At 37.3% G+C, this 13,347-nt stretch overlaps 1 protein-coding gene across 1 annotated transcript; it reads right to left on the reverse strand.

Moving 5' to 3' along the window:
- Positions 1-12,010: 12,010 nt before the first annotated feature.
- On the reverse strand, positions 12,011-12,868 carry LOC117629184 (transcriptional regulator SUPERMAN-like). The gene has a single exon (XM_034361687.1). The coding sequence runs from the start codon at positions 12,822-12,824 to the stop codon at positions 12,108-12,110; it is 717 nt and encodes a 238-aa protein (XP_034217578.1). The 5' UTR covers positions 12,825-12,868; the 3' UTR covers positions 12,011-12,107.
- Between the last annotated feature and the right edge of the window lie 479 nt (positions 12,869-13,347).

Raw genomic sequence — 13,347 nt, forward strand, 5'->3', positions numbered from 1 at the left:
CTTTCATTTGGCATGGCATGCTTTTTTTTTCTCATTCTCCTCTTTCTTCTTCTTCAAGACCCAAACCCGTGGGTATTGTTCATTAGTACATAAGTCATATTTCGGAAGCTCGGATCAAAAAACTTCCTTGATGAAAGTTGCTCATCTGCTCGAGTACTATGGCCTGTAAAATTTGCTGAATTGTTTGAATTTTTCTGATGCCTCAAAGATAGTCTGCAACCTCTGTGTTCATCCATGACTGGTGAGTTTCTGCAGATTCTGCTTTTGCATGTGTCTTTAACTTATGATGCTTGGATGATTGCGCTTGCTTCACAAAATTTGCTAGAAATTATGTTTTTTTTATAACGTATCCAAAATTGAGGATCGTCCACCCATTCTAGTGCTCTTTGCCTCCATTTTTCTAAAGCATGTTCATGAGTTGATATTGAGGCCTTTGTTGCATGCTTGTTTTCTATGCTTGAATGCTTGAGTTCCTCTGTATTTCCCAGAATTTGTAAACTAGAAATTGAATTTGGAGGTTGAGCTTCTGGTATAGGATTCTAGCTTGGTGATAAACAAGAGTCATGCAAGCTCACTTGGGTAATGCATGCAAAGTGTTTGTCAAAATATCTCAAAGTACCTTGCTGGCAGTTTTTGAACTTTTGAAATGTTTCTTTTCGAATCTGAGTTGGAGCTTTTGAGACATGAAAATGGACTTCTCAATGGTTATGTCGGAATTGTTCTTGCATCACTTGAAGAAAAAATAAATTTTCCGTGGAATTTCAAAGTAAGGGTTAAGCTGCTGGAGCTGTACAATTCCTGCTGCATGGGCTGTTTTAGGAATCTGTTTGACATGCTTCCCTAGTTCAAAATGCAACGAAATTTTGGGAAAATGAAGCTTGATATGTCTAGTTCTAATCTGGAAAGTCTGGGATTTGTTGGTTGTAAGCTTGATTTATGGTGATTTTCTAAATGTGGGATGTTCTAGCTAGAATGGTTGGAAAGTTTGTGTGTAAGTTTTGCTTGGCATGCTGCTTTTGTTTGAGAATTTGGCACATCCTTTCTGTTGGCATTGAGTGTTGATCTGAGTATTGCTAGAGCATGTTCTTGAGCAATATTGTCGTGAGAGAATGATGTTGAAAGGTATTGTCGTAAGAGCATGAGTTCTTCAATTTGCTTGAAATGCCCGAATTGCTTGGAATGCTTGAATGAAATGAAATTTCTTGGCATGTGGATTGGTATCACGCCCTGTGAATTTTGTCAAATGCTTGATAGATGAGTTTGCTTGCACTTTGCGAAAATTATGCTTCCGGCGCCTCCCTTTGTGTATGAGTACCTTTCCGGCGTCTGATTTTGGCTAACGTATTCTCTTGTTTAGAAGCTCCAAAGCATGAGAAAGCATGAGAAGTCTAATTTTCTAGGATTTTGATATCATGAAAGTGAGTTTTGGTCTCTTCCAACTTGTCTTTGGAAAAAATTATGCTTCAATAGCGATTATGCTTTCGGCGCCCCCTTTTCGTTTACGAGTTCCCTTCGAGCATCTGATCTGGCCAACGTACTCCCTTGTTTCTTTTTCAGGCTTGATTGAGAGATTCCAAAGCATGAGAGATGCCATCTTCTTACTGATTTGCTGGGAACTTGATAGAATAAAGGTGAGTTTTTCATCTTGACTTGCAATATTAAAGCTTATGGAAGATTTGAATTGTTAACCAGAGGGACTTTGGGGGGTGAGAAAGAGAACAAGCATAGTTGTTGAGGGTTTTGAGTTTTCTTCCAGAGATATGATGAGTTTGTTGAACTGTTCTTTGCTATGGGAGAATGGATGAATGTAGGAAAATATGCTTCCAGGACCTCACTTTTTTTTTTTTTTTTTTTTTTTTTTTTTTTCACGAGTACCTCTCCAGTGTCTGTATCTTTTTTCATACTTGATTTAGAGGTTCCAAAGCATGAGAAGAACAAGCTAGTCATTGAGGTCACTTCAAGTGTTCTTTTAGAGGTGCAATGAGGTTGTTTAATTGTTGTAAGGATGGATTGATATCGGGTAGGGGCTAAGAAGGTTTGAAAAAAAATAAGGCAAGTGGTGGAAACAATGATGAATGAATGTATATAACTTGGACTTGGTTGAAGATGTGAATAATGTTGAATCGAAACTCTTGGAACCGAGGCATAGCTTGGTTTAGCATGAGAAACTTTGAAGTGTTTGTGCTTGACCTCTTTTTTTTTCAATTGACAGGAAGCCCCCAAGTTATTTGGATCTAAATTTTGACTCTTTTTATTTATTTATTTATTTTAATTTACAAATTTGCTTGGCACGAAGCCCCCAAGTATTTTGGAGTTTGCATGTGTAGTCCGCTTCAATGGCATGAATGATGGATTTGCCTAAGCCCCCAGCTCTTATACAAGATCTGGTTTTGATTGAGAATGGAGATCTAAGACACAACCAAAAAGCACATGTCAGTAACCCTTGTTATGCTTGTTATGCAAAGTAGAAAGCCAACAAAAGGAAAAAAGAAAAAGAAAGAGGGAATGTTCTTATCTCTTTATTTTCTTTGGTTTATTACTTCTAGCAGCGACTCTTCCAGCAGTGGTGCTTGGATTTCTACGACAAGCTTGACTCTGTTATTCTTCCTTGGAGGCATTGGTGAAGATAATGGCCTGATCTCTAGAAGAGTCGCCATTTTATGTAGGGGTTTTTTTCTTCCGGCAGCTACAAACGGGCTGGGCTGCCGTAAAGGGCAAATGTATGAAATTGCCTCTTGAGCCTGAGTTCGAAGATCAAGCCCCAAGAATGCTTCGAAAGGACATAAATGCCTTAGGAAACACCTTGGTTACCTTCACCAATGAAAATTACAACAACTTATAGATGATTTCTTGAGGCTTCCAGATAAATTTTCTAGCTTGGCATGAGAGGCTTGCGGCATGGAAGCAAAATCAGCATGAGTTTAGCACCAGAGAGGAAAATATGGCTTCCTAGGGAGAAATGAGAGTGTTTAAGGTGAGGAAGAAGAGGTTTGCAGGCTGATTTGGCTGAGAAGAGAGAAATAAAGAACAATGGTCTTCCGGCAACTTGACAAAGCTTCTGACAGATGTGAAAGTGGTCTGCCAGAAGAGGAAAATGGAGAAGAAGGGTGAATAGTGCACGAAATTGCTGGGGTTTTTGCAAGTAAGAGAGAAAGCTTGCTCTCTGAATCTGAGTTGTTTTTTATTGGGTAGAAGAGGCCCATTTTATAGCCGCTGGAAACCACATTTTTTCAAGAAACCCTAATGGTTTCTATCTAATTTGGCCAAGCTTTTTCCTTCCTTTCTCATCTCCTCCCTTGACTTTTCCTATCTTGGTGAAATTTCCCCTGCCTATTTGCACAAAATCAGAGATTTTGAGGAGCTCAAGGCCCTTTTCCCGCAGCAGCCTTAGTGGAGAATCCCCATTTTCAGCCATCTTTCTTCCTTCTTTTCTCCCCTCTTCCAAGGCTAGGTCTGATTAGAGAAAGAAATGGGTATGTACACTGGTTTGAAGGGTGTTTTTGCTTGAAACTTGTTCCCTCTCATGTGCTGGAGCTTCCCAGCAACTTACACACATGGATATTTTGGCTTTCATCGTGGCTTTTGTTTTCAGCTAGGTACTGGAGATTTTGCAAAAATTTTCTTGAGTTGCTTGGGCCTTCTAGGACAATAGGTTGGTTTATCAAGTGAATGGGCTAACTTCATTGTTGGGCTATTTTGGTTGAGTTAATGGACTATTTTGGTTGAAGTAATGGGCTATTTTGGTTGAAGTAATGGGCTTGAGTTCTGGGGCTCCCAAGCAACCCCAGGACTTCCATTTCTCGGCCCATCAATGGGCCTTATGTCAACTTATTACCATCCATACCACAACCCACTCAAGCAAGCCCCGGGCATCTTGGGTGGCTTGGGCCCACTTAAGCTTGTAGTGTAGCGTGTTGCTTATTTGCTTGGTGTGGCATGTGTGCAAGCGCATATGACGAACTTTCGCGTGCCCAAATTGGGTTTCTTCTCGGTAAGGTATCGTATTAGGCCGAGAATTTAATTGGGCCGAACCGTGAATTTTTGGGCCTCAACACTAGTAAAACTAATAGAGCTAGTAGTACCACTACCATGCACCGAGGACGAAGGACATGAACGCGATTGGTGAAAAATTGGATAATAGAATCTCAATCAAGTGATATCGTGATATTGGAGCATGAGATTGATAGGTATATAACCGATCCTATTGAAAAAGTGGTGGATGACTTTAATATTTTGAAGTGATGGAAATTGAATGAGGTTAAATTTGTCACTTACTGCAAAGGATGTACTTGCCATCTCGGTATCAACTGTAGCTTCAAAATCATGCTTTAGCACAGGTGGTTGAGTAGTCAATTCTTTTCATGCTTCATTGGCTCCTAGGATTATGGAGGCCTTAATTTGTGCTCAAAATTGGTTTAAGTGGGATGAGATCTCCTCTTTAAAGTATTAGCCAACCATTCAAGAAATGGTTTTATGAATCGATTGAGTAAGTTATTAACTTATATTTTTATGTGATTTAATGATGTATATATATATAGATATATAGTTGCATAATATTTTAATGTATTTATGTTTATATTTTGTAGATCTTAGAAGCTTATCTGCACCAAACAATTTAGCCCCTGTTACTTTCTAGTGAGACTATGTATTATATGTATGGATACGAGAATTTGATTGTTATTAAGTCATGTCTTCATGATTGAATTATGTAAATTCATAACTTAAATTAACTGGCGGTGTTGCTTGATTTATACTTGATATTAACTCACATGGATTGAATATCAAACTGAGCTTTCATTCGAGCAAGTTCAATTTTTATCTATATCGTCAATTCCAGCAACTCATATTTTATTGTGTATTTTGTTGTCGTTGGGTTGTAACTTACAAATTAGTTGGATTGAATTTGGGCCCATGCTTAGAAACAATGTAGTAGGATGGAAAACAAAAAAATAAGAACTAAATCAAATGGGCTTTTGATGTTTAACACTAAAAAACCACAAAAAAAGGGCCTAGGCCCAAATCGAGAATTGGATAGAATTAGAATCGAATCCAAACAAGTCCGGATTGGTTTGATTTCCCGAGCCAATTTAGTTAAGAACCAGACCAAATGAATAATGTCGTTTTAAGTTCCGATTTTGGGTGAGAACTGGACCGTGCCCACCCCTACTTTCAATCATTTTCCATGCGTAAGAATTTGAAAATTTGGGTGGGGGTTGGGGAGGCTAATTTAAGTACTGCATAAGATATTGTTGTATACAAATAACAACATATGGTCATTTTGGATCACATATTGTCAATCGTAAAAGTGTGTTATGACCGGTAATCAATAAGAAATTAGAAGAATGTACTAATTTATTCTTTATGCATCTTGAAAAATTAACTAGGTTTTTTGCTTTTTAGAGAAAGACAATAGATTGTATTCATAATTCAGGCCTAAAGGCCGTTAGCCACAAGACCCGATACAAATAATCCCATAAAGTTAATACAAATACGAAAGCACAGTAATCACATTGGGTTAATCCAACTACGAAAGAATTCACCGGCAACAACAAACACAAGGTGTATCTCTAATCATAGCCACACAAGCCAAAGAAAATCCTACATAAAGTCGCAAGCGTAGAAAAACCAGGCAAATACCTTTTTGCACAAAACCACAACTGCAACTACAACCTTTAAACTCTCACAAGTAAAACTACTAAAAACATGCAACAGATTCTTAAAACTCAAAAAACTGCAACACACAACAACAACAACAAAATTTTAAAAAATTTATATGTCACCACGTCGTCCTCAAGACAGTCAAGCAGCCAACAAGGCTAAATACCAAAATCCAGCCTAAAGCTGGTACAAGCCCCAAAAAGGAGAAGGGTAGAGAGAAGGAGAATAAAGGGGAACGAAGGAGATGAGAGGGGAGGAGGGGAGGAGTGGAGGAGGGCGGAGCAGTAGAGGGTACGGAGGCCATCGACCCAAAGGGGGATGGTGGCTTTAGAATTTTCTCTCTTTTCTTTTATCTTAGTAATTGAGGAAAAAATAATTTGGATTTGTGACAAGGTAAGAATACGAGTTTGTTTTTTTTCTTTTACAGAAAAAATAAGTAAGTTAAAACCAAGTGAATGTGGTTTTTTCTTTTATTTTTTTAAGAAAAAGAAAAGTACAACTAAATAGGAAAACAAAACAGTTTAGTGATAAATCCACGTTATAAAGTGGTCCAGGTTCTAGCTATGTCCGGTCCGTCCTTGTAGCTAGCTCATATATATAATCTAAAGACCAATAAATATTCCGACCATGTAAATTGTATTGTAATAAATAATAATTTTCAAATATTCACCTAAACCTAGGTTGAACAGATGCACATGGGATTTTAATTCTGTTGTTGCACAAAATCTCTGTGGAGATTTTTTGTTGTAGCAAAGCTAAGAAGAAGTGTCACTATTAGTAACAGTCTATTGTGCAGGAAATAGAGAAGAAAAAGATAGACAGCTTTTTTCCATGCAGATTAGGATAAGAGAGATGCAATGATTATAGTGATTGGTGTGGCTGGGAATCTGAGCCCATGCAGTGACCACGACTTCACCTCCGACCTACTTCTCCCACACACTGCTTTTAACAACGCACCAAACCCCATAGCAGCTCTGGTTATTATGAGATTTACGGGTACATGTGCTTAAATTAAAATAGAACTCTCTTTTTACATACTAAACCTCAGAGCATCTCTCTCGAACGAAAAAAGAAAAAAAACAAGAATTAAGAGCATCTCCAATGAACAGTGGACACTGAAATATTCATGGTTGTTAGAGATCCAGACTAATTAGCAACCATACTTGCACAACATGAATCCACAGGAGAGGGAACTGTGAAAGAGGGGACCGAGCATTGTATGCATAGATGAAGCCAAGAAATTAGAAATCATGAAGTATGCGCTTGCTTAGCTGGAATTTTGTCTAGCTAGGGATATAATGATAGGGGCCGTAACAGGGTATCAATCAAGAGATACCTTGACTAGGGATATAATGGTATGCGCTTACAAAATATTCGAACCCTAACCCTAACTAATATTTCATCATTTCTCAATTGATTTCTTCTTAATATTTGGCTCGAAAAGGTTTGACAAAGCACAATATTTGAATAATTCTGGATCGGAACATAACATACATCACCTCGAATACCAATGACTTATCACTGCTATGTGGAAGGGGTATCAATCAAGAGTGGTCCAACCATTACCATTACCATTGGCATTTTGAGAACTTCAGAATCGCAGTAATTAAAGTTTTTTTTTTTGTTTTGTTTTTTGTTTTGTTTTCTTTTTCTGTGTAATTATATTGTTACGAAAGGTTTTCAAGTACTTTAAGTGGGGTTGTCTCTGGTGCATCTTATAAGCTAGTTGTGAGGCTACGCATGAAGGTTCTTCTTGATGACGTCATTTGAATTGAAACTGTGCTAAGTTAATATGCTATGTTAAAAGGCTGACCGCAAGTACCTTTCTCTCTGGGATAGCAAGCTAATAAAAAAGGTCGGTTCAAGGATCATTAAGCCAGCTATTAAATTGGCGGGGTCTAGGATACTAGTGGAAAATGATTTTTATTTTTTATTTTTATACAAACGATATTAAAGTATGGGAGATTCGAACATAGGACCTAAGTGCCTAAGGTACTGCAGCTGTAAGTACCTTGGAAAAAAAAATATTTATTGAATCTAAAGGGTTCACATTGTGGCTGATTCTCTACTACCTAATTAATCTCCTAGCCTTGCTAACCTTTTCATAATAATTAAAGTGTCACGTTTCAAATGCAAAATCGTGCAGCTTACAATTATTGAGCTTTCTTCTTTTGCAAACCTCTCCTCAAAACACTGGGTTAAGGATATATTTTCTGTTCCTTATCATCTTAAAATTTTGCATCAACTCAATTCTCACCCAACGATTGTGCTTTTGTTTGGTCAGTACCCACCCTTTTGTTATCCTACTCCTCTTTCTTTGCTAGTGATTTTTAATGGCAGTGAAGTTCTCAACTAAATCTCATTAATGTTCAGGTAAACCTTACCATATCACCCATCGATATTACAAAAGAACTGAAACAGAAAAGAAGGATCCTAGGGATTAGGAGTATGAGACAGAGAGAGAAAGGAGGAGTCTGGATCTATTTTAAAATATCAAGGTTGGTGTGAAGAAGATTTGAGAGCTCTGTGGTTGTACGTAGGTTTTCAAGCCTATCTGTGAAGAAATGATAGCTATTTTCTTACAAGTCTATTTGCAAATTATGTGATTTTAAAGAGATCCGTCTAATATCACTCTATGGTACATATGAGTCCTTAATAATTGCTAGCATTTTGAATTCTGAACAATTGTATTGATACGTCGAATCTAAAAATGGACCACATAGCCAATGAGATCTAATCCAGTGGAAACGGGCTTTGATTTGTAGACCAGTGACTTCGAGTTCGAACTCCTATGACATATTGGTAGTGTGTGAAAGAAACCTTCCTTCTCCTTCTAATTTCTCCTATTAGTTTTTTATTTTTTTAATAAAGAAAAAAAAGATGGACCACATCGTCAATAACTCTACGTTGGCAGCGAATGAATACTTATGGAGTGACAGAGAAGCCTAAGATGCTTATAGCTGTAATGGTCTTGGTATGCATATGGTAAAGAAGCCACCGTTAAGAATATATATATAAATATGTATACAGAAAAATGACTTGATGAGAAAACTTGAGAATTTACCAGATAATTCATAGGTCTTTGTCCTTTTACTTTAATTTATTTTTATATTACTCCATTTACTTAAGTTTACAATGTAAATAAGGAAGTACCCCCCATTTGGATTCAAATAAAAATACTAGAAAATCAAATTCCTACCAAATCAAAATATGAAAAATCGGTTTTAGTGCAAAATACGATTTAGGCTAAAAATGATGACTCATTAAGTCAATATATACTTCATACTAAAATCCCATAAAATCAAGTTTTCTTATTTGATTTGTAAGGAATAAAAGCCGCCAAAAATTATCTTGAGAAAATGATTATTCCGAAAAACCATTTTTCATACTTAATCAATTTTGCACCTCCGCGAAAAAATTTCTGAGTCCGCCACTGGGTACGCCAGCCCTAGGTTGGAACCTAGCTATAGCGCGGGCTAGTAGCTAGTCCAACTATCACTGTTCGAGTATTGTAGTCTTGCAGGAAAAAGATCACTGTAGAATTTGTAATGTGCATATTTCTGTGTCTCTAGTCAAATGTTTTTGAATTAATATTTTACTTGGACTTTGATCGTGGGAATACACACAATTTCAATACAAAAGCAGCTGTTACATAGTTTTTCTTCTTTTCGTTTTCGCAAAAACATTAGCATATAAATCGCTTGCTATATTTGAGATATATACTTAGAGATCTCTTCCAGGGAGAAAAAAAACAAAACAAAAAAGACTAAGAGAGAAAACAAAATAAAGTGCAATTCCTCAAATAAATGAGGGGCTTCAGATCAAGAAAGGAAGAGGGGAGGGGGGGAAGATTAAAAGAAACACGGGGCCCTCATGTGTGTATATGAAATATTAATATAGCATATATCACTTGTTTAACCTGTCATTTTTTTGGTGTAACTTGTTTAACCTGTCATTATTAACCCCAATTGACGACCTAATGGTTGTCCAAGAATGAAATTAATTAGGGTGTCTGATTTTTCCATTCCTCTTTTATTCACTTACACTTGCTTTTGTTTTTTTTAATACCTTTTATTATAACAAAAACGAAGTGTAAGTTAACAAAATGGGAGTGGGAAAATCAACTCCCATTAATTATTATGTTTTCAAGAGGCTCCAATGGAGATGGTTACTATAGTTTGTCACGATGCAGAGAGACGAATAGGCGGCCCACTATCAATTGGTTCACTAAACAAATGTCAACGAGCATGGGTATTTATGTCCATATATAGAGTTTGCATTGGCACTTGGAGACACCAATATTGTATTTGCATCTACAAATAGGGTTTGTGTTGGCACTTGGATGTCCAACATGGATATTATCTCCAACTTAATCACCCGGTGTCGAGTTTTATCACAAAAGGTATCGATGGTAGTAGTAGTGGAACCCTTCATTTATGTATTGTATTTGTTTTGTCACGTGTCTGATATGCGGCTTTACATTCTTTAATACGCCTCTCGTGTGGGACAACCATTTTTATTATATACAAGAGATATTGGGGTATGGGAGATTAGAACATAGGACCTTACAGGTGCATAGATAACTGCAGCACATTTTTTTTTTTTTTGAGAGAATAGAGATAGGATTTTATTAAAGGGAAGCGTAACTAGTACAAAAAATCAGGCAATGTCGTCGGGGATCAGGCGAGTTTCTCTACACATATGGGCTCAGTTGTCAGTCTAACTGAGTAGCCTTACCCGCTCAACTGCAAGCAGGAGCAGGAATCTAACCACTGATAGAATACCTTACCCGCATTTAATTAATAACTTATGTGTCAGTTTTTATTTGCTGTGAATAAATATGCTTTAAGGTGCGCCTAGACATGAAACAAATAAACATGTCAGTTAATATCTGAAAAGTTGGTCTCTCTAATACTACTATACCACAAAAGGGCATCGATGTTATTAGTAACTAATAACCATTCAAGTTTTCCAACATAGATTTTACATTCTTCAACATAATTAACTTTAAAACACATTATATTACAAAAGCACTTATTATGTTGTTTTTTTCAAAGTATATGGATTTGTTTGATGGTCATAACACATTTTCATTTAATAGGCCGAAATCTTTTTTTTTTTTTTTTTTAACTACGCCATGATAAAATCTATTTACGATAGAATAAAAAGGTACACCAAGCCAGAAAGAAAGAAAGACCCTAAAATTGTTTAATTACACGAATGTGCTAAACATGGACTTATTTCAACCGCAAGAGTGATGTTGCATAAGTGATGTTGCCAGAGGCCCCGTTTGGTTCATGGGAAAGAAGGCTTGGGAATGGGAATTCAATTGCTTTTCCATGTTTGCTAAGTCCAGGTATGAAAAATGGTTGCTTGGCACATGGGAAAGTAGGGGGGAAAGTGAAGCCCTCCTCTCAACTTGGGTTTTGTTTTCCCTCCTCATGGGAAAGTTTGGGAAAATGAGCCAACATTCAATGCACAATTTTCATGACTATTTTGTTCCCATGAATAATTTAGAATTACAATGTATCATTAAATGCATTCTTTTTTTATTTGATTTAATATGGGTATAATTGGAACATTATACAAAATTTGTTTTCCATTCCTACTCAAAACAAACATGGGAAAGAAAACAAAGTGAAATCTCCCGGTTACTTTCCCGACATTACCAAACGTGGGAAATGAATCTTTCATTCTCATTACTTGAAATCAATTGACTCGTCTCCTTTCCCAACTTATTTTGTGGTGAAAGTGAAAGTGATGATCGTACGTATAACTGATAAGCAATTACTTCTCCTCCATGAATTGATCGATCATAAATGAATATTTACCATCTGATATTAGTGGCGGGCCAACCAATCAAAGGATCAAAGCAGAACTTCGGGTTTTTAAATTTTTTGAAGTGGCATTTTTGTGGTTTGTGGAAAGAAGAGGAGCGAATCAAATAAGCATTACGTGATAGAAATAATCCCCACGGAAATGTATGCCCAGGGATAGCACTGTAGACCCAATTTACTCAGAAATCTGTGTAACGGAAAATGACACTGCACTGCCAAGCTTTTATCTCACTTGACCACTACTCCAAAAAAATTATTATTATTATTAAAAATAAAATAAAAAACCCTAAATAATTATTCGTTTTCTTTCACATGATATATATAATATACATAATTTCTCTGTCTTTGTATTTATTTTATAAGATATATGCCTTTCATAGCTTTCTCTTTCTCTTCCATTTTGCAGCTTTCTTCAATCTCACACACAAAAACTAATTATACCAACCATGAAAATAATTAAAAAACAAAAAAATCTCAAACAGATCATTTCTATGAAAGCTGGCTAGAGTACTAGCACTGTATAATCTTACACATCCATATATGGCACACGATCTCTTCCTCCAACAACTGCAGACACACGCCATGTATTTTGATCCTTAATCTCTTGTTTGGTCAAGATGGTACTGTTGGTCGGCCATGGCCAAGGCGAAGCTCTAAATCAAGCTCTTCAAAATTGCCATTTTCGGTCTCAGGTGTTGAGGGTTCCGGATCATCAGCTGATTTGCTTGAGTGACAATATTGGGAATTGGTTCCTGGTGGCACAACTGATGCTAAGTAGTCATGAGGTGGAATATTGGGTGAGATTGAAAGGAGAGTGGATGGTGATTGCTCAACGCCATGTGAACTTGAGCTCATCAAAGTTGCGGCAGTGTTGAAGGATGCACCATTTATACTACTAGGGCTTGGCAATTGGTAAACCAGGCATAACCCACCATTTGCATTGACAAATTCTTGAGTTGGGATTATGAATGAGGAAGTGGAAGCGGATGAGGCTGATGCTGAGTTGATCGGAGGATGAGATTGGTGGAGCCGGGCGCGGTCACGGCGGTGCACATTCATGTGGCCTCCTAGGGCTTGGGCGGACCGGAATTCCCTTCTACAAAATGTGCAAGTGTAAGACCTTGGAGGCCAAGTGGTGCCCATTACATTACCGGTATCCTCCGCAAAGGCTCTCACTTCCCACGAGTCATCTTCGGGTTCTTGAGCTGGCTTAGAGTTCCACATCCAGGCTTTTGGGGGCAAGCTAGGGTTTAATAATTGCGATTGGTTTTGTTGTGATAGAGCCAATTTTTGGAGCTCGGTCAAGGAGAGAAGGCCAAGCTCAGCCATGGTAGAATGGTACTTGTACAAACATTTAAGATATAGAGATATTGATGGAGAAGTTGATGTGGAACCAAATTGTGAAATGGGTTAAATAAGGGGATAGGCTGAGGAGAGGGGAGAGTAGAGACAAAATGAAACCCTAACACTCGAGTGTATCACCAAAGTTGGGCAACAAGCAGTTGTATTTTAGCACAACAGACATTAAAATAACTTATGCCACCTCCACTAGCTGTGTTCTGTATAGCAGGACAGTTAACTTTGGCTTCAACGTCAATCCATATGTGTGTTCACTGGTTCAAATATCCCAAGCACAACTTGTGGGTCAGATTTTAAGATAGTTTATAGAGCTAATAAGACAACAGGGGTTTATGAGAAATAAAGAGGAACTTAAGTACTACTTGGAATTTAAACAACTGGTAATATGCTGATGAAGTTTCTTGGGGCATTAATTGATTAGGCATGCCCATATATGTTCTTTGTATGGTTCACTTTAGAGTTCATTCTTTTTTATGTGACTAGTTCAAATATT

Source organism: Prunus dulcis, chromosome 5, assembly GCF_902201215.1.
Source record: "Prunus dulcis chromosome 5, ALMONDv2, whole genome shotgun sequence".
In the NCBI taxonomy this organism is placed as follows: domain Eukaryota; kingdom Viridiplantae; phylum Streptophyta; class Magnoliopsida; order Rosales; family Rosaceae; genus Prunus; species Prunus dulcis.

What these genes read in the sequence shown, in the direction of transcription:
- LOC117629184 (XM_034361687.1), bottom strand. Translation starts at nt 12,824, where the DNA reads ATGGCTGAGCTTGGCCTTCTCTCCTTGACCGAGCTCCAAAAATTGGCT.